Here is a 21,596-nt window from a genome sequence, read left to right on the forward strand (position 1 = left end):
TATTTCTTGTCACTCTGTCATCCTCTACAAAGTGAGTCACATTGTCACAAATTAGTCACTCCCTAGTGCTTTACATTTCAGTCAGTTCCTCTGCCTCCTTATCATCTCTGGATTTACGCACTCAACCCACTTCCTCTGTTTCCACCAGAATGGTCTTATGGTTAGAGATTTTTGCTAGCTTTACATTTATGTCTGCACTGCAGAATACTAAGGCCAGAATGGCTTTTACTTTTTAAATGATATATATTCATCTCTTCATATTATGCCCCTAATATAAATTTTGCAGTTGAGATTAGGCTGACTGGCTCTATGTATTTTTTTATTTGCTGTTTTTCACATTGCACAGCAAAATTATTGTGTAATATATTTTGTTGCAAACAGTTGCATCAGTTGCTTCTTTTTTTTTTTTTTTTTTGCACTTTAGCCTCAGTGTCAGGCTTGGATGACCGTCCTTTTTTGTTAGGGGCAGGGACAGGATTGAAGAAGCAGCAGATGAAATGAAGTGGAATATTGAGATATTAACATATTTTCTTAGAATGAGGGGAAAACACCTCAAGAGCTGACATCATTTGTTGGTTGGAACCCGGTACCTGCATCCTGAAGCAGGTTTAAGTGACGAGCCAGGTAACTTCTGAGTCATCTGTGGTTTTTCGTATAACAGAGGTGGTTTACTCTCTATGCCATGGTAAGGTATTCTGAACATATAACCTGCTCCGAGTGAGCACGTGTGTCATGCAGCTAGAAGCTATCGTGAAGACAAAACATGCAGAATGTCTAAATCCTTTGGCCTTTTTGTGAGATATCAAAACATACAAATATATATATATATATATATATATATATATATTTATATATACATACATACATACATACATGCACACACACACACACACACACACACACAACCGGTCAGAAGTTTTAGAACACCCCAATTTTTCCAATTTTGTATTGAAATTCAAGCAGTTCAAGTCCAATGAACAGCTTGAAATGGTACAAAGGTAAGTGGTGAACTGCCAGAGGTAAAAAAAAAAAAAAAAAAAAAAAGGTAAGGTTAAACAAAACTGAAAAATAATGTACATTTCAGAATTATACAAAAAGGTGAATAAGAAATGGGTTAACAACTTAAAGCAGTTCTGCAGCAGTGGAGGTTGATCAAGCCTCGAAAGTTGGTGCTACCAATTCCTACAGGTGTCCCAACGTTTGTGAATTCCTTCCAATCCCCTGTGTCTGCATAAAAGTAGTGTTGGAACACACTTTGGTACCATACCGTTGTGAGCATTATTTGAACAGTATTGTACTGCAGAAAGTAGTGTGTTACTACAAAAATGGAAAAGAGGAAAAGACAATTAACAATAGAAGAGAGACAGACCATCATAACACTTAAAAATGTAGGTCTTTCCTACAGAGAAATTGCCAAGAAAGTCAAGGTGTCAGTAAGTCCAGTTTCCTTCACCATCAAATGTACTCAGAAACTGGGGGAAATGCTGACAGGAAGAGGTCTGGCAGACCCAAAGACAAAACAGAATCAGAAGACAAGTTTCTGAGAGTCAACAGTGTGAGTGATAGGAGACTCACAGGACAACAGCTTCAAGCACAACTCGACAGTGGTCGTAGTAAGCAAGTCTTTTGACCAGTAGTGTACATGTGTGTGTTCGTGTACTAAGTATCAAGTACTAACTCCCGTGTGTATCATGTGACTAAAACAGACAGAAAGAAAACATAGAATGCCTAAAAGCACTGATTTTGGCAGTACAATGCTATAGCTATTAATGTAAGAACTTAAATGATTTTGGTTATTATCAAGAAAACCATGGAAAATAACTAGATATCAGCTCTTAAATTAAACTCTTATGAGCTATTTTGTTATTATTATATATGTCCACACAAATGTACCTTTAAGTTGTATCAGGCATTAAAATGAACAAGAAACGGAAGAAAACATGGGTAGTCTAATAATTTTTTTCTGCAGTTGTATATGTTCTTTTAGCTGCTACCCAAAGGTATCCATTACCCATCCACTGTCATGGATGAGTAAAGAAACCACAAACTATGTCAAATTTAACAACTGGAATGAGAACTGGGACATTTTTCCCTTTTATATAAAAAGAAATACTCATAACAATTAGCTACTTTTCCAATGTGCTTAATCTTCTGGAGGGTTGCAGGAGGTGCTGAAGCCCTCAGTGACCATAGGATGAAGGCAGAGTATACACTGAATGTGTGGACAGTTTATGGCAGGGCTGATGTATACAGATGAACAACCATTCACTATCACATTCACACCATCACACATTCATATTAGTTCATTTGCAGCTGTACTAGGGACCTGTCCATGTTTGGGAATCGTCATCTGATGTCAACCTTGTTCCTTTTTCTACAGGCAGTCTCAGAAGTAGTTGATTACTACCTTCGTGACACTGTTTAATGTGATGCCAATTGTTAGGCTTTTTTAGAGCCAGTTAATGTAAAGGTATCCTACTGTTATACTTATTTCATAATACACACCCCTGGACTAGTTGTTGTAATGATAAAAATAAAAAGCAAATGACTGAACTTACTTTTATGCAAGGCTGATTTTGTTTCCTTAAGCTTTGGTATAGCAGAGGCACCTTCCATTATGTTATAATGAAGTATAACATGATGGATAACTGCGAGCACAGGGACAGGAAAGTGCATAAGGGACACTGTGTATTTATAGTTGGCCACCTGCAACCTTCACACGTGTTAAGACTTTAGGTAAACAGAGTTGAGCTGCCAACAGTGTGACCACATGTCATCCCCAGTGCTGATGAAGGAGTCTGTGTCACAGGGTGAGCCTCTGATCTAGGTTTAATTGGGATGGCCTACTCACTAATTAAGAGAACCTGTACCGGGGATCCAAAACCATCTCATTGGTAACTCCAGCTTTCTTTTGTTGCCCTCGGTCAGTGTGATGCACAGTCCTTGTCTGTGAAACCACTTGAATTCACACACGGAAAACGGATCTGAGCAGGGGTTAGTCAGCCTGGCCCTCTTGGAAACACAACCCTTAGCTCTGCCTAACCTCGTCATCAGTCTTACACTCCTTTCCCTTATTCATCACAGTTCGTGTGTGAAAGTAGCTTGAAATACTCTACTCTGCAAGACCTCTCGAATTAAGGGTCAGGCTCTTTTATTTTTATTTTTTTTAAGGCCAACACTAAATTAAATTAAATGTTAACTGTTTTCACCCAGTGCCTGTTATGTTGCAAGTTTTTGCTTTCATTTGTCACTTGATAAAGTATTCAGTTTAGCAGCCTCCTAGTGATTAGAGGTTTGTGGAGGACGGCAGCTCCAGATGACCTTGGGCAACTCCACTTCTTTCGTAGTCTTCTGAAAGCAACACCTGCAGTATGAGAGGCACGTAATTATTATGGCGATGGAATTGGCTGTGTAAAACTGTTGAAGGCCAACGACTGCAGAAATACCTCTGTTATAATAATTTACTTGTGGCTCTTCCAAACACGCATGGTGCTGAAATGATCTGTTATGGGCTTGAGGAAGACAAGGCACTGCATTTTATTTAGCTGTATAATTGAAGTTTTTCACTATTCTTAATGCCAGTAAAGAGATAGTTAAGGCTCACTGCTGTGCCTTTACAAGACTGAGTGAAAAGTTTGTGTTTATAAATAGGGAATGGAATGCAAGAAATTACTTTACTTAGTGACTGCTATTGGGATGTTTTGACAGTCTGTTTATTTCAAAGAGAATTCTCATGTTTTAATGTGTGTATATGTGTGTGTTCTTTTTTTTCTTCAACAGAAAATTTCAATACCACGGTCAGAAAATTCTAGTGAACTGCAAACATTTACTTTCTACCTGTCGAATGTGGGCAGAGACAACCCCCAGGGCAGCTTTGACTGCATCCAGCAGTACATCACCAAGTAAGAGCAAACTGTTTTACACCATATCATTTTTATATTTTTTGTACAACACACTACTATTTTCTTGTCTCTCCAGGGGTATAAAATTCACTAACCATAGAGTCAGTGTATATTAATAGTTTGAGTGTTTAAACCATGGCAGCACTGTGTTTGGGGGGGGGGGGGGAATCAACTGTCCTTAAACTTGACATTTTCCAGACCGTGGAGTTGTTTGTTTTAACAGTAAGGACCTGAGGTGAACCAGCAAGACTCTCAGTATGACATTTGACTCCCACAATAAACAAAATTGAGACTGTCACTAAATGCCATGAAAATTGTTGTTCTGTATTTAAAAGTGAAAAGTATACATGGTAGTGTGACAGGCAGGGGCTTTTGTTGTTATGGTCTGTTCTTGCAGCATCTGTCAATCATTATTTGCACCAGCACAACCCCCTTTTAGCATCAGAGCCTTTAACTATATTCTGCACACATTCTCCTATCCTCACATGTGCAAGAAATGCTGACTGATTCGAATGAATAGGAACAGATGTCTGTTGAAGTGGAAGGAAGTTTAAAAAAAAAAAGAAAAAAAAAAAAGGGAACAACAAGAATCTCCTACTTCCCTCATACCATCTCAGTTTCAATCTCCTTTATTCTGTAAATATTTTTAACATGTGGGTCATGCAGAGTTCATTGTCATCTAATCAATAAAGTAATCTAATCTAATAAAGTTCAGCTTCCAGTGAGTGTGTCAGTATTATCTATTTTTCCAAATTCTCAACAAAGTAAGAGGAAAGGAGCAAAGTCAAGGATGGGACTTTATATAGTTGTTGCTGGAAATTGAAAGTTGAAATTAAATTGAAGAAATAATTGTTCTGTAGGTAAAGGGATGGGCTGTTAAAGAGACATATTTAATGCCAATGCAAAGAATAGACTTTGGTTATCTTCAAGCGGCAATCTTTATCTTCAGCGTTTTAAAAAGCTTAAAAATACAGCAAAATATTGGTTCTTCCGGTTACTCTAAAACTGCTTAAGTGAGTAGCAATTATGTCCCTACATTGTCCGTTCTCCTGTTCACATTCATTTTCACTCTATCCTTAAGTTCTGTCTCTTCTTTTGTTATAGTGAAGGGAGCATTCAGCTGGATTGTTTGGGTGGAATCCAGGACAAGATTACAGTATGTGCCACAGACGACTCCTACCAGAAGGCCAGGGAAAGTATGGCCCAGGTTGAGGAGGAGACTCGCAGTAGGAGTGCCATTGTCATCAAACCTGGGGGCAGATACGTAGGTATGTAGAGACACGATACTGATGCAGGCAGACCACACAATGCGCACTTGGCAGCTGGTATGTTTTTTCTCCAACGGAGACTCATTAACATCAGTGTTTAATAACTTGAGTCTAGTAGAGGAGGCACATGGGGTGCATAGAGCTGAATTACTGATGTTCATAATTCCCTCAAACCTTTTAATATTTATTCAATATTTCTTTAAACTGCTGATTTAACCCTTTAACCCCTGAGACATTTTTTCAATGAAACAGGCTGCTTGGAATTCGCGTCTGTTGTAGTGTCATAAAAGCTGCTGTGAGAATGTGCTTGTGTTCCTTTTCTTCAGTGGTTTTCTTTTACTGTGTTTTTTAGGTCAAAATAGGGTAGAATAACAGAAAAAGACAAAGAGAGGACTTGAAGTTTGACAGGTTTTTACTAAATAAGGCACTCAGAATGTACATCAATAAGAGATTTAGGATGTTGAACGTGAACTGTGAACTGGAACACACTGAACAACAAATATTTGAGATTTGGCCCAGTATTTTTGTTTTGGGGCTCTTTTTTTCTAAATCAGCCCAGCTGCTTTTTGGCACCTGGTTGAACTCCAAAAATCAGTTGCGCAGTCAAAACACCATAAAAAAAAAATAATAAATAAAGGAACATCACCATAATACTGCAAACAGTAAAAAAAACAAGGAAAATTGTTAAAAAAAAAAAAAACTAAACCGTCTATTTTTATAGCAAGTTGGTCTCACTCACTCCTCTGTGTTTTGCCCCCCATTACACACGCAGCGGCGGTTGCACTGAGCATGCTCAGATGTCTATGGAAAGCACAAGGTCTATTCTCTCAGCGCATTTGGAAATTTCTCCTATTGACCAAACGGTTGAATTTTTTAGAATATTGAAAATAAATCATGTATTCGGAACACTCATCACAGACACATCAGGGGCTAAAGGGATTCTCTGTCAACTGTTTAAAAAAATAATATGAGTGAAGGCATGAAAAGAATCACCCAAATGGACTATGTGTTTGTGTAGCCTTGCTTCACTGGTGAATGGACTCACATTGGTCCTGACAGTTTGTTTGGGTCTGGGAGTGCATGGCAGGAGGCCAGGACACTGCCAGAATACCTCGGCTCTAACCAGGACCCTGTTCACTTTGATACTGGTCGATTCCTCCATGGTCAGTAGTAATAATACATAGATCACCGATCTCCCTAAAACCTCATGACTCTAATTTAGACACACATAAGCTGACATGAACTTGTACATCAACTTCCTATTTTTTGTGTCTGATCTGCAGTATACAACACCTGGCCCATGATGTTGTTGAAGCAGAGCACCACAAATACTCTTGCCTCATTGCCTTTATAGGAAGAAATCTAGTGTAAACCAATGCCCTGTTCAGCACTGAATCAGAAAATTTGGGGGCCGATCCTTTTTTTAATCCTCAGTGCACAGTATTCATCTGTGTGTGAATCACCTTAAAACAGAATAAGAAGCTGCTGATAATAGCTGTTTGCATCAGAAGGTGAGTTCAGGTGGACACAGCAGCTGTAAAGATTATTGTGTGATGCACCAGTGTGACTCATCTTCCAATTCTCTCCACCATTATCAGCTACAGAGTTAAAAGATGTTGACATATAAAAATATATTACTTGGTGAGAGTATAGTTATTTTCTGCTCTTAAGAAAACAAGTGGGTATGATGAATCCTATTCAGCCAAAGATTGTTTTAGCTGTAAATTGTCAACTAAATTTGTATTGTAAGTTAAAATAAACTGTGGGTTTGTTTATTAAACCATCCTTGTCTTAGTGACCTTTCCTTTTTGGTGTGCCCACACTAGTTATTTTTTAAATAGAGTTTACAGTTTTTAGTTAAAGTTGTCTTTTTACTTATATAGCCCAAAATGACCAATTTGCCTCATTGAGCTTTACAATCTGTGTAGTTTACAGCACTCTCTGTACTTAGACTTTTCGGTCAGTTGAACTTTGAATGACCAAGGTGCACACAGTCAGAACAGAGATGACATCCTCACAAAAACACAGCTGACAATAATGATAAAAATCCCTCACATGTAACAATATTGAATGGAAACCCCCCTTTTATTTACCCCTATTTATTATTATGTTATTCTGCAGCATAAACACAAGACAAGTATTTAAAGAGTAAAAATCCTAGCTGGTAATAAACATAGACTACATTCTATAGTAACAGACTGCAGTACCTCTTCTATTGTTCTGAATACATTTTACACCAGTTTGCTATCCAGATCTACCGTTCTGCCTGTAAGGAGCTGTTGAGGGCCCTCCACTATGGTGAGCCCACACATGCCCCTTCACAATGGAGGATATAGCAGGTGCAAACCTTACAGGACAACAGCACTAAGTGGTACCGCGGCTCGTGTGCTTAATGCTCCAGGCTGTCGAACTCGTTTAACATTCTGTGCTCCATCTCTACATGAGCGAGGGCAGCGTCCACCATCTGATCAGATCCAGGATACCACGTCCGTCAGAATCCAGCCATTTCTGAACAGCCACAGTTACTTCTATTGTTATGAAATAAACGCATTGAAAAAACTGGTCTTGTGTGTCTTCTTTCCAGTCGTCAGACCACAGCTGGACCCCTCTCATTTGCTTTCAGGGCCAATTGAGGGGAAGAGAGCACAGGGTACTCATGAAGAAGAGGGTGAATGTGCTGTGACGTGCCTTGGAACACCTGCTGAATTCACACTGAACATTATTGCCATCTGGTCTCAGAAAAAGGACAGGAAGATTTTTTTTAGCAGAAATTTCATTCATGTAACCATTACGTTAAATATGACACAGATAAGATGAGATAGGACTTTATTGATCCCACCATGGGGAAATTTCACAGTTGACAGCAGCAACATATAACACACAAGTGCAAAGAAAAAGACAAAAAAAATCTGTATGTGTCTGTGTGTTAAGCTGTGAATGTGGGCACAAATGTTGGATGCTTATATAGTTGATTTTTTTGAGTTTTTCTATATTATCTGTGCAGACTGTAAGAAGAAAAGTGCTCGGGACACTAAAGGTTCTTTTTTCTCTTCAATTTAGGTAAGAAGGTTCAGATCCGGAAACCGGCACCTGGCCTCTCAGATATTGCACCATCACGGAGGACATCTCGCCCCGTCATCATCTCAAGCAGTACACTAAAGAAGGGCACAACGCAGAACAGGCCACTTAGAGAACGTCTCATTCACCTGCTGGCCCTGAAGCCTTACAAGAAGCCGGAGCTGATCTTAAGATTGCAGAAAGACGGCCTCTCACCATTAGACAAGGACTCCCTGGACAGCCACCTGCAACAGGTCACACATACACACTTTCTGACTTAGTTTTTTTTTTCCACCTTCAGACTGTTTGTGAGACCCTCTGCTTAACATGCTTTTAGACTCATTGATGGCTCTGTTCAAATGCAGGTAGCAAACCTGAACGGGAGAGACAACACCTTCACATTGAAGGACTTTTTGTACAAGGAGATTCAGAAGGACTGGCCAGGCTACACAGAAGGAGACCAGCAGCTTCTAAAGAGAATCCTCTTTAGGTATGTCAGAAATGTGGATTACTTTAATACCCACAAAAATTTTAGTTTTCCACAGCTATAAATTTAGCATCCCTATTGCTGCAATGCTGTAATAGTAGCGGAACAGAAAATGTATTTTGAAATATATTTGAAGTTGCATAGTCAACATGGAAGTGAATGTGAATGATACGTCTCTAATCTGCTTATTATTTGCAGTCAGATGTAGTCTTGAAAATCTTTCTTTTTAAGTCAAAATGCTCTTAGTAGATTTTGTTTATTTTGCAGTCTTTGTGAATATATCTTTTTGGTGCTGGCAGTCTAGAGGTCCTCAGATTCTGAGCATCTTGTTTTGTTGTTTGTGCGGAGAGAGAGCAAGCCCACAGAGTGATGGCTCTGGCTTTTAAAAGTTTAACAGTTGCCAACTACTGCAGTGATACGTCTCCCTTTTTAAGGAAAGACATGCATGCACAGTGTCTGGCTTATTTTATCTCGCGTAGCCTGTTAAAGTTATGGTATAGAAGCTGTACTGTTGTCAGGGATTATAAAATACCTTAATCTGAATGTGCAGATATATCCTTTTATTTTATATGTTTTTAGAGACAAAGGTGTGAGTCTCTGCATCCCCAGGAATATTTCTGTGTGCGCCACTGAATTTCCCCATAGTATCCCATTTGTTGACAGCGTGAGCTCCTGGCCTTCTTCCCAGTGGAAAAATCTGGTTTCTCAGGATCTGGGACACTAAGGAAAAGCAAGCTCCCAGCTACCTAAATATAGATCAGGCAGGAACGCTTGCTTCATGCTTAATTTGTTTAAGTGGTGGACTGACAAATAGCTTCTATTTGCCACGATAACCATCGTTGTGCCTGTGGTAACTACAGTGTTAACACCAAGTCCACCAAAAGGAAAAACTGCTGCTAAGCCATTTCTGTAATGTTTTTTTTTTAAACTTCTACATCTTATTAGCATTTACAGTACTGTGCAAAAGTCTAGGACAACCCTTAGCTTTTTGTTTTTGTAGAGTTATAATGAGCATATATCTTTATTTCTCAGTGTTGTTATTAAGACACAAGAGAATGTAGGTAATATGTGCAGGATATCAGGTCTGGAAACACCAAGAAATCACAACTAAATGGCTTCTACAGGTGAGTCAAGAAGGCAAAAAGAATTCCAAACAAGAAGAACCATTTGACATGTGTGGAATGAAACCTGGTGTAAAATGCCATAAGATTAGAGGAGAAAATCTGATATTCTCCTCCCAAAAGAGTTCAAGATATGTTAAGTGCAACTAGAGGACACACAGACACACAAAACACTTTCCACTTTGACCCGGACAAATATTTTTTCCTGGAATTTTAGTTTTTAATAGTGTTTACGCATTTCATTTATTTTCCAGTTATAACAAATTACAGCCTCTGGGAAACACAAGTTTTAAGAAGTAAAAACCGAATCATGAGACTCATCATAGTTCTGATGCATTTCTGTGTGCACAACTTTGAATTAAGAAGAATGCATTTCCACATGATTCCACGCCATTTTTGTCTTTATACGTTCACTGTACTTTAAGCACTTTTGGTTAGTTTATCAGCTAACAATCATAACCTCCCACCTAATACCCCTCCCTTTTCCCAGTCTTCCAGAGTTTGGAGCTAATACACTCAGTCACGCAGGAGTAGCACAGCAACATGACTAGAACGCACATGATGCAATAGTGTTCCAGCACACGCTGATCCGGTGGCACTGGTCCAAGGTTCAGCCATATCGGTCGGCCTGCTGTCTCACTTGTAGCTCTTGCCTGTCTGTGTGGATGTCCCCTACAAACACACAGACACACAAATACACACACACCCTGACTGAACTAGGGTGGGGCATTGACAAGACTTGGTGAACCCAACTGCCCCCTACTGATAATGCCTTCAGCTGTGATAGCAGCATCTGAATGTGTGAAGTGTGTTCTTTTACAACTCTCATTAAAATGTGTTTCTGTATCTTAAATGGGTTTAGTATAGGGTTTTATACTGCAACACTACTTGTGCTGTCACAGTTGTGTGACAGAATTGACTGCTGCATGCAGGGTTCCCGGGAGGTCTCAAAAGTCTTGAATTTACAAATCTGCATTTAATTCCTAAAAAAGTCTTTAAAAGCTATTAAATTTGATATGGTAGGTCTTAAGTTATGTTGCCATAAACTTATTCACTGTATTGTGTTTAAATGTGTCTGGGAATTGTGCAAGCTTCAATGAAATTAACATTAGTCGACTCAGTTCCACCCATTCCAATCCGACACTTTATATTGAAAGTAGGAAGCAGTTATTGCTAACTTTGCAGCTCCCAGTGAGAAATGACTTGGAACAGTGGGACTCAAGGTGTTTGAGTAAATAAATACATTTTCCTAATTTCTAGGAGTCAGTAATTTTAGCCAATATGGCCATGAAATAGGCTGTGAAATGGGCATTAAGTTCTGGTTTAAGTAGTCTTAAAAAGGTCTTATAAAGTCTTAAATTTAACTTGTAGAAACCTTTAGGGACACTGGTACATAAAGATGTCAAAATTTAGCACATCATTGTAAATCTGATGCTTTGTACTCTAGTTGATGTGATCACAATTGGTTGATAATTGTTGAACATGGCGCCCTTATGCCACTATGTGGAAGAGGCCTGGGATTATTTAGTGTGAATGCAGATGCAGTTCAGTTCCATTGAATGACAATGTAGGCAACTTTGTGGTGTGTTTATTGTCAAACATCCCTGCTTCTAGATAGGCTGTGTTCAGGCTTTGCATTAACATGCATCTTGAGTGATCAGATCACATGTATCTGTTCACACCTGTTACTAAAATGTGTCTCCATGCATCTAGACTGTTCACTTGTGATCAGAGTTCGCTTGCTACCTCAATAGTCAAATAAATAAGCTGATTTACAGCATAAAACATAGCACAGGGTTTCATTTTGCATTTAACCGTGTAGCTTTGTAATATTTCTTACTAAACTTAATTTTAAATGTGTGGCTCAAAAACAACCAGCAGCTTGTAAGGTAAAATGTTTTTATGGCTTTTGCTCTTATGAGATGATGTGAAATAATAAATACACATTAAATACTCATATGATCCATTCTATTTGTTTTATTGGTTCCCTTGAATTACTTATAATGAATCTCAAAAATTGGTTTGTGTATGATTGTCTAAAACATTATACTTTATTCCCTCATCAAGGGAAAAGAAGTGGTGGAGCATCCTTCCAATTTGCTCTCAGCACTGTACATCAGAATATATTTATAAATAATTTATAATATATCACAATATGCTATGTGGGCTTTCCAAAATGTTCACACCATAATTTTAAAAATGTTAATGTCATGCTGTTGACGGGCACAGTTTTGCTTAAGGATGATGTCAGCCAAGGAGGCAGTCCTTCTGTCCATCCAAGTCATCAGATCTCAATGAGTCCTGTGTGACTTCACACCTTGTATGGGAGCTGCCATATTTCATTGGCTCACTCGGGTTAACGCCACGGCTGAAAAGAGTCTTATTTGGAGCATGATATTTTTTCCCTGTTGCCAAATGAGAAAGTGACATGACACGCAAAGAAGAGGAAAGAGCTCACTAGGTCAGCCAGAAATGTTACACCATTAAATAAATATACATGATGTTCTGTTATACCTCTGCAAAGCAAAAAATAAACAGCACAATCATGTATTAGGTAAACCTGTATTTATTTTAATAATATCAGGATATGAATCGAAAGTTGACTAGTAGAATGCCTTTAAAAAAAGATAGGAGTGAAAATTCATGTTTTTTACAGTCAATCTAAATGGATCATTATGGTGTCATTTATTTTTTTGAGTATTTACGTTTCTATTTATTCAGGAAACTGTAGGTGACATAGTTGAGGACAGGCATGATTCTGATGTGTTACAGAAGGAATTCATAGCGGTTATGAATTTGCAACCCCTGTCGTTAGTTGGGCTGCCACATACTTCTCTATTCAGGACTTCCTCAATCTTTTAGTTGTTGTAGCTACTCATTCACAGGGCAAGTAAAACAATAGTTATCAAGTGTCTGTGCCAAGTTAGATTTATTTAGTATTTTGCATAAATGATATTAAACTTTGTGTTCCTCTGTGTTTGTGTTGCTGTGCATGTATGAATGTGTTGACCCTCTCAGGAAGCAGTATCAGGCCCAGAACAACACCGCCCCTCCTCCTGAGAGCCCACCCAAAGAGCTGGCCAGCAGCTCGCCATCTCAGGTAAGCATCCTACATCTGTTTGCCTCACATTTCCCCTTCCTAGGTTTTCACTCCACTTTCCTAGTTACTCTTTAACTCATCTTTCAGGACTGTAGCCAAGTTTCTATAAAATGTCAACTGTATTTCAAGTGAAGTTGTAAAAGTGTGCAAAAAAGAAAAAAACAGATCATGTGCTTTTCCATAAATGAGTTTGCGTCATATAGACTTGGTTGCACGGTGTCAGCAGAATGTGGTGATATAGGCAACATTATGTGTGAGGGTAAGAAACAGAGCTAAAGAAGCATTCTGTTTTCCAAATAAAATTTCCACAAGTTTCTACTTGTTTTGTTTCGAGACTATACAAACTGAAGAGTGAAGGATTAACCCATCATTATAGGGAACTTCACTGAATAAACATAACACACTTAGGGTCTTGTTGCATCTGATTGGTCTGCAGCAGTGCCCTCTCAAAACAGTCTGTTTAGCAACATCTCTTTACAACAACTTCTATTGTTATAAATAATTGGCTGTGATGTTTTTTTCATGGATGAGACCAAGAAAACACACCTGGTGTGGCTTTCCACATTATTTACACATCCTTTAGGCTGAAGGTGGAGCTGCTCTGTTATATTTATACCCATTTCCTCTCAGGCTCTTCTCACCTCAGACGCCTGCTGTATGTACCTTCCATTCCTCTTCCTCCTTTAGTAAACAGACTGCACAAACACACAAGCAAATCAAACCAGAGGCTCTTTTTTAGTGTCAGTTGTCAAAGAGTCCCACAGGAGGTTAAATTCATGCTAATCCCAAATGTGTGAGGAATTGATCAGAGAGATCTGCAAGAATGACAGGGTATGATAACGACCACACTAAGAAACTGTTACCACTCAAATTAACCAGCTTAATATTGATTCAAACAAGGAGTATTGTAGGCTTAATGGAGCTCCTCATTACATCTTGCTTGTTTCAGATTCATTATTGTGAGGGGAAGACAGTCATTGTATTATCACTGCTACTGAGAATACAGATCTTCTAGTTTCTGTGACACCTTCTCCATCCATCTGTTTATACCAGATGATGCTCCTTTGTCCACCACAGCTCACCACAGACCAGTTATTGTTCTCACTTGTTTTTACCCCTCGGCCAACTTTGGGCCGCAGGGGTATTGTAATCATTTTGTTGTCTGTCTGTCTGTCCATTCAACAATGTATTTGTGTTATCTGGAGAATGCACTGGCATATCTGCACCAAATTAATACTGTGGATGCATCTTGGCATGGAGCAGAAGCCTATTGAAAATAGGTGACCATGACCTACTTTTTCAAGGTCAAACGGCGACATGTCTTTTCAACAACGTAATCACTATGTTAGGCTGAGGGGTATTAAAAGTGTGCAGCACATGATGTTTTTTTACTGGTCACGTTTTTCTTTTGCTCACTGAAATGAACTGACTTCCTAATGAACCTTTTTTTTTTCTTTTTTTATTACTCCCTAACTAAAACTGATTTATTTCGGACAGAAACGGCCTGCTACTGACTTCATCGACCCTCTTGTCAACAAAAAGCCCAGAATATCACACCTAGCCAACAAGGCTGCAACAGCCCCAGTTAATGGCAAGCTCAGCTCATCCAACGGGAAAGGCGAGGTGGGTGGAGCCCCGTCAGGAATGGCAGTTGCCGTATCAGACAGTGGCATGACGTCCAGCTCACAGCAGCTACCTGTGCTGGACATCCCTCGCCCGTTTGAAGCACTTTCGGACGTCAGTAATGACTCCAGCCATAATGGGCGTGATTGTGACTCTCAAGATACAGCGATGTCTGAGAGACTCGGCCAAGCACTCTTCTTGGGATCAGCAGGTCTGTCGGCGCCCACCATCATCACGTCTTCCCCTGGACACACAGGCCTGAACGTTACTAGGGACAAGAGTCCGTCATCTTTCAACAACAAGTCAAGGAAGAAGTCCAAAAAGCATAAAGACAAGGAGAAGACCAAAGACAGAGAGAGAGCAAAAGACAGGGAGCAAGAAAAGGATAAGGAGAGGAAGATTCATGAACGTGTGCCTGAGCCGAATAGAGCCTGTGAGATAAACCCAGGAAACCTTAAAAGCAACAGTATTCCACACAAAAGCACAGGTGAGCATGACACACTTCCAACTGTTTCATAGACTATATTCACACAGCTGCCAGTTCCCTCTGACGTCAAGCACAGCACGTAACACTCAAATGCTGTTTGTTTACATATTCTCCAACTCCTGCGTTCCAGTTGCATAAACACAGGCATCTGACAAATTGTCATCATATCATTGCTGCCAATGGCTCAGCAACTCATACAGCAATGGATGGGGAAAATCCAGGACAAACAATAAATTTGATAATTACCCACCAATAGATACCCACTGCATTAGAACCTACCTACATTTTAGATAAAATTACCTTGCACTGAATATAACAGCTGGCTGTCTTGCAGCGTTTTCACCTGACAAAGTCGTTAGAACACAGGAATATTTTGCGGTGTAGATCGTGTCATTAAATATTTCTCACTTAAGTAACAGTTCTCAAATGTTCTGGTAAAATGCCAGCAAGACAGTTACAATTACATTTCAAGCTTGTTCACATCCCTTGTGTTTTTCTTCTAGACTTAAATAGATGTGTTTTGGTATTTCAGAATTAATTTACACCTTTCCTACTATATCACATTACACTATCAAACATAAGTTTTTGTCTAATGGTAGTAGGATTCAACTACATTTAATGCCTTGAAAGCCATCATAATAGTTATGTGGCCCCTCTGGACTTTTTCATTGTTCATTGTCTCACCCAGCAGTGACACAACAGTCCTTTGATAACAGCATTTGAGCTTCCCATCCAGAGTGTCAATGGTCTGTTGAGCAAAACGTGATATAAATGCGCAAAAACTTTTTATTGTTGAACTTGAGTGTCAGATAAGAGATTTCTGAATAAAAGCTTCAAATGGGAAAAACCAGCACCTAGTCATCATTGTGTGTAGGTGAAGCAACATGTGACCAGTAGATGACTCATTTATTAAATGGAGACCCCTGCTGTTCAGCTTTATGCCTTCAGTAACCTTAAACACACTCTTGTGAATCCATCTGTGCATCTCAGAGGATGTCACATTTAAAAGATTGCTATAAACACTAATCACTTCTAATGAATGATCTTGGGTTTTTTTTTTACCTTATCTCAGTGCAATGTGCTTTATGCAGAATGAACTTACTCAATTTTTTAATGATACCTTCTTACAGATCTAAATGGAATGTGCAACAGTACCAGTATTCCTTCATCATCACCTGAGAAGGCAGACTATTTATTGTGAGTACTTTCAAATTTCATGAAACCCGTAATTGTGGCTGCCATTACTCAGTTAATGCCCCTCTATTATTGTTCTAAATGTCGAACTTCACGAACATTAACTCTGATTTCCTGCTTTAGGAAATACACAGTGATTGGCTCTCCAGAGCAGCGTCAGAGGTATAAAAACGATTTCAACGCTGAGTACACTGAGTACCGGGGTCTGCATGCTCGGATAGAGAGCATCACTCGGCAGTTCACTGTGCTCGACAATGAGCTGAAACAGCTCCAGCAAGGCACAGACAAATACAAGGTACACTTCCTGAAGAACACACTGACAAATAGGAAATGTATAAGCATCACTTTTAAATAAAGTGGCTTAATATGTACACTTTGATTCATACTGCTTGCCTTTTTTGTAACTTCTCTTCACAGACAATCCACAATCAAATACTTCAAGAGTATCATAAAATAAAAAAGGTAGGTTTTTACCTCCAAACCATATTTGAAAGACATGTATTAACTGTGTAAAAGAACAAACTGTGACTGCTTCTTCGTATCCCTTGCAGACTAATCCCAACTATAGTCAAGAGAAGAACCGCTGTGAATATCTACACAACAAACTGGCACATATAAAGAGACTTATTGCCGAGTATGATCAACAGCTACTATGAAAGTAGTTAGGAATTATTTCCCTGTTATCTCTGGAAACCAAGAAGATAAAGGAAAATTCTGGATTCCGCTTGCTCTAAAAATGTTCTCTTGAAAGATGCCATGAAGAGAGTATAATCTTCACCGGGTCCAAAGGCTCTGGTGAGGAATAAGCAGGACACATTATCTTTTTCTCTCTTTCCTTTTTCTTTTTCGGAATATGGGTCTTTGCCCGGTGTGGCCAGATCCTTCTGTTTAGTTACAATGCATCCAAAACAAAAAAGATTCTGTGTGGCTTTGTTTTTCTCAACAGCCAACCCTGCTTATAGTGCACAGAGGTGTAAAAGATTTAAAACCTGGATACCTCCACACTCTGGGAGATATCCAAATAATCTTTCCTGCTTTTGAAACTGGACAGAAGGAGACGCAGAGATGAAATCCACAGATTGTGCGCCAAATGCAACAAATTTGTTTTGAGTTACAAAAAATTAAGTGAATGATGCATCAGTTAAACGAATGGTTGTGATGTTGAATTTATTTCTGTTTTTCTTTTTATTTATTTTACACTTAACTGAGGAATGAGTCTGCTTTACACTCCTCAATATCAGTACTTAAAAAGCCGTGTCTCTTGTTTTCTGTCCTCACTTCTTGAATGTTAGCCAGTATTTTATTCAGAAGCTGCCTTGCCCATCTAATTGTCAATCTGTTGGCGTTAATGTTTTTCTCTTAAAGAGAGACAAATATTACTGTTGATTAAATCAAAGCAATGCTTCTACATGCACACAGTCAGACGCAGGTTTGTGCGCTTGGCGTTTCTTTTCTAAATTACGTGCAGATGTCTTAAAATGGGGACGTGTGGAAGTTTCCAGTCACTGTCAGTGACTTGAGGCAGAGCTTTGAACACAGTCCCCTTCACTCAGTCATGATGAGCTGCAGTGCTTGTTCATTGCTCACAACAGTTACAGCAGTGGTCCTTGGTTGTGGTTCATCATTTTGTGCAAGTAGAACCATGATTCGTATTGAGCTCTTAATTTGTTGTCTTTCTGGTTTATTTCATGGTGGCGTTTGTAGCAATATCATCTTGATTCCATTATCTGAAAAATCCATTCACACGATTGTTCTGTGCAATTCAGAAGATCCTTTTAATCGATGCAGATCTGCACGCTTCTCTTCATTTTCAGAATTTTCCAATCTGTATTTTGAGTTGAACCACAGATTTGATATTCTGAGTAATCATTGTTTCAGTTATGGTAAAGCAATTTTGTGTACAGTGTCTTTTTCCCGCTCATCAAACCCCACAATAGTCCATCGAGACGACTGTTAAAATGAAGCCATCCTTGATCACTTTGAGTCTGGTGGACGTCCTGCTCTCTATGACCTCTCAGAGAAGGAATGCCCGCCAGTTTTGCCTTTCTAAATGTGATGTCAGACATTCGCAAGGACAGCCTGCAAATTATTTATTAATCGGCACTCCTCTCTGAGAAGCGTCTGATCCGCTCAGTGTTTTCCGAAGACACTTTAGAAATGCTGTATCAGAACTTAACCGGATGACCGAACAAGCGGGGCGAGTTTAGTCAGCAAATGCATTTCTTATATCAACCTTTTTTTATGTGAATATGAAAATCAGCACTTTTCCTCTCAATCTTGCTGTTACCTGGGTTTTGTCCTAATGAGACTTTTCTCTTTGTCCATCGGAGTGCATGCTTTATAAAATGTGTTACAATGAACAATCCTTGTATCTTTACTTGAAAAAAAAAACTGCCCAAGGATATCAAGATCCATGCAAAGGCCTAGTCCAACTGAATTATTATGTGATCCATTAGACATGGCTTTGACCAGCATGTATACCAAAGTGTCTACTTAGTCAAATGAAACACAAAGCTCTACCAAATGTTGGCAAAGGAACATATCACAGTATTCTCAACTTACTTTGTGAATTCTAGTATTATGGTTTCTTTTACAATCCTTTCTTCAGAGGAGTCCAAGGAGGTTCCTTTTGCATCAGATGGGATTTGTACGGCTGGGCTCAAGTGTTTCATTGTAATGTCAGGTTTCAGATATTTACCACTAGCAAAAATGCAAACACTACATTCAGGCAAGTGCTCCGAGACCCTTCATAACAATGACAAATGCTGAGTCTTGACTGAGGTTGCATCCGTGACGCTGGGAAAAAAATGCCTCAGTCCAGGCAGATGAGGGCAGATTTGGGGAAGAACAGCAGGTACAGCATGAAAAGGCAAACGCTTTGTTGCCAGAATCAACACTCAACATTGCCCAATACTGCAACTTTCAACAAGAAAGGCATGTTACACCATCCTTACTGTATATTTTCTGGAAAAATCGGATGTGATTTCTATATTACACCTCTACTATGGTCTAGCTCTATTGTGAATGAGTTCCGCAGTAAAGACATTTTGCTCTGATGGAAAGCAAACTGTTTGAAAGTAACTAAATGCCAGCACAGGAGTACTGTTGTAAGAGTTGATTGTGCCAAAATGACCTGTTGTATAGGTTTGTTTTTTTTTTCCTTTTCTTTTTTCTGAATATATACATGCTGCTGTATAAGCAAAGAGGGCTTTGGAGAAGAGTCATGAAATGTTGGCGCTAAAACCCAAAGCACGCTTTTTGAGAACCATAAGGGACTGGGACTGAAATTGATCTTTGTTTCAATAAAAATCTTTAAAATCCTTATTTGTGAAATTCTAAGCTGCTGGTTGTTCTCCTTTTATTTATTTGTCTTTATTTTAGAACAAGAACTTTTTAAAGTACCCCCCAAGAATACATGTTTAGTAACATAAAAAATGGTACATTATGGCAAATATTGAGCTGAATTTGGAACTTGGGGCACATTTCTTGACTTGTTTCTCATGTATTCACAGTCATATGGCAACAAATTATTCATTGGGTTCTAAAATACTTGATTTACTTTCATTTTATTAGCCTTATAGCATAATTACCTAAGTCATATTTTTGGCCAACTTGTGATATCTACATAACTTTACCCCTAACACTGCTACTTCATTTTATGCAGATATCACAATTTGGCCAAAAACATGACTTGGAGAAATTATGCTGTGAGGCTAACCATTTACAAAAACTTTGAGTGTTAGGGTATTTAGAGGGTCAGTGCTGACATGCAGCCTGGATGCCATGGCCTTAAAAGTACATTTACAGTATCACAAATCAGATTCCTACTCTACGGGCTTTACAGATGGTAAGATATACAGGGTTTTTTTAATTGCAAAATGAGAGACTGACAACTTGATGTAGCTTTTTACCTGCCTTTCAAAGACACACACTTTGATGACATGGTTTACAGTTTCTCTCGATTGTAAAAGTTAAACATGTAATGCATTAGATGTCCTGTAGATGGCAGTAATTCCACATTGTTTTCAAAGCTGCCACATATTACTGGCACACCTTTTATTTGCTGAAAAAAAACATTGCATAGAAACACTTAGATCTCTTTGTTCTCCTAGTTTGCAGTACTACCTTAGAGTTAAACGGCTGCACAACTATTAATGCCTCCTAGAATCTGATTGCTTGCAAATGAGCGATGGGAAGCTGGAATTTTTCTCATTCCTTTGTATTCATGCATCTTTTTATACCACATGTAAATACCATACACGTATGACAAATGTTTAGATGATTAGCTTGAAGTGTGTATCCCAAAAAAGGTCTTGGCATGGAAGCAGGAGCAGGACATGCTTCTGCAAGGCAACAGAGAGGACAGGATCACTGAAATCTGACACTGTGAAGGATCCCAGAAATCTACATAGCGACTGTGTTCCAGTTGGCCAACGCTGGGAGCTGTGCAGCCTTGCTATGCTGCTACTGGCTCCTATCCCAAACTTGGCCTCACCACTGCTAAAGGGAGCTGGAGAGGGGAGGGGGGGGGAGGGGTCAATGAGTTTGTCATGGCAGTCTGCCATCTCCCCCTCTCCTCAACATACAGCAGGGTATACACTGACATGTTTACACACACAGGAAAAACCGAGCCCCCCTCCTCCTCCTCCATGTGTTTTTGAGGTTTTACTAGTCCGGCAGGATTTAATTTGTCTGGATTTGTGCACTGAAATGAACACACTTCTATCTAAAATCTGCATCTTAAACACCTGATCAGCACTTTTACACGTGTATATTAAGACACAAGGCTATTTCTTCATTCGGTAATCTCCAGTACTACTGACCTTACACATATGAAATGACGTGCTGAGAGTGAAAGCATTTCTCACCTCTAATAAATGGAGTCTTGGGGAGTTTTGTAACCAGGGGTGAGCTCATCAAAGACTCAGTAAATTAAAAAAAGCTTGTGATATGTTAATATTACTAGTCAGCATTAATTCCTCAAAATGAATATAAGCTGAAGTCAATGTAAGGTACAGTATATATTAGGAGGTTAAGGGACATAAAGTGAAATTAAAAAATAACGGGTTTCAAACTATATTTGTCAGAATCATGGTATGGTCCTCAAAATCTTTAGGATAAGGCATTTTAGCACAATAGCAAGACTCAGCTACACACACATCACACTCCCGTCTTCAGCATTTTATTTTTGTTTCATAGGTTATAAGTTGACGGAGCAAAGCAACACAAACATATTGATTAGATGTTGTGACAGTAGATTCAGGATTACATAAGACAAAGCACTGCCTGCCCACAGTTCCTAACATCAAATATTATGAGATTTTCTGTTTCACCTGCCTGTTCAGCTGCCTCTTGGC

The 21,596-nt window shown here is 39.1% G+C and overlaps 1 protein-coding gene and 1 long non-coding RNA gene across 3 annotated transcripts in view; one reads left to right on the forward strand and one right to left on the reverse strand.

Annotated features, from left to right (window-relative positions):
- Nucleotides 1-19,563, forward strand: part of ell (elongation factor RNA polymerase II) — a 42,143-nt gene extending 22,580 nt beyond the window's left edge. Inside the window, exons 3-12 of one of the 2 annotated variants that reach the window (XM_030131930.1) lie at nt 3,781-3,902; nt 5,007-5,170; nt 8,228-8,481; nt 8,593-8,717; nt 12,854-12,935; nt 14,433-15,045; nt 16,176-16,242; nt 16,363-16,534; nt 16,657-16,701; nt 16,791-19,563. In XM_030131930.1, the coding sequence (XP_029987790.1) occupies nt 3,781-3,902; nt 5,007-5,170; nt 8,228-8,481; nt 8,593-8,717; nt 12,854-12,935; nt 14,433-15,045; nt 16,176-16,242; nt 16,363-16,534; nt 16,657-16,701; nt 16,791-16,895 (1,749 nt within the window). In that variant the 3' untranslated portion in view covers nt 16,896-19,563. The remainder of the gene's footprint in view (nt 1-3,780; nt 3,903-5,006; nt 5,171-8,227; nt 8,482-8,592; nt 8,718-12,853; nt 12,936-14,432; nt 15,046-16,175; nt 16,243-16,362; nt 16,535-16,656; nt 16,702-16,790) is intronic. The other variant, XM_030131931.1, reaches the window with a different exon arrangement.
- Nucleotides 78-21,180, reverse strand: LOC115417824 (uncharacterized). Its single transcript, XR_003935210.1, has 3 exons — nt 19,799-21,180; nt 15,608-15,613; nt 78-90 (listed from the first exon to the last, which is right to left on the reverse strand). It is a non-coding gene; the product is annotated as an uncharacterized LOC115417824 (long non-coding RNA).
- Between the last annotated feature and the right edge of the window lie 416 nt (nt 21,181-21,596).

Source organism: Sphaeramia orbicularis, chromosome 4 (genome assembly GCF_902148855.1).
Source record: "Sphaeramia orbicularis chromosome 4, fSphaOr1.1, whole genome shotgun sequence".
NCBI lineage: Eukaryota > Metazoa > Chordata > Actinopteri > Kurtiformes > Apogonidae > Sphaeramia > Sphaeramia orbicularis.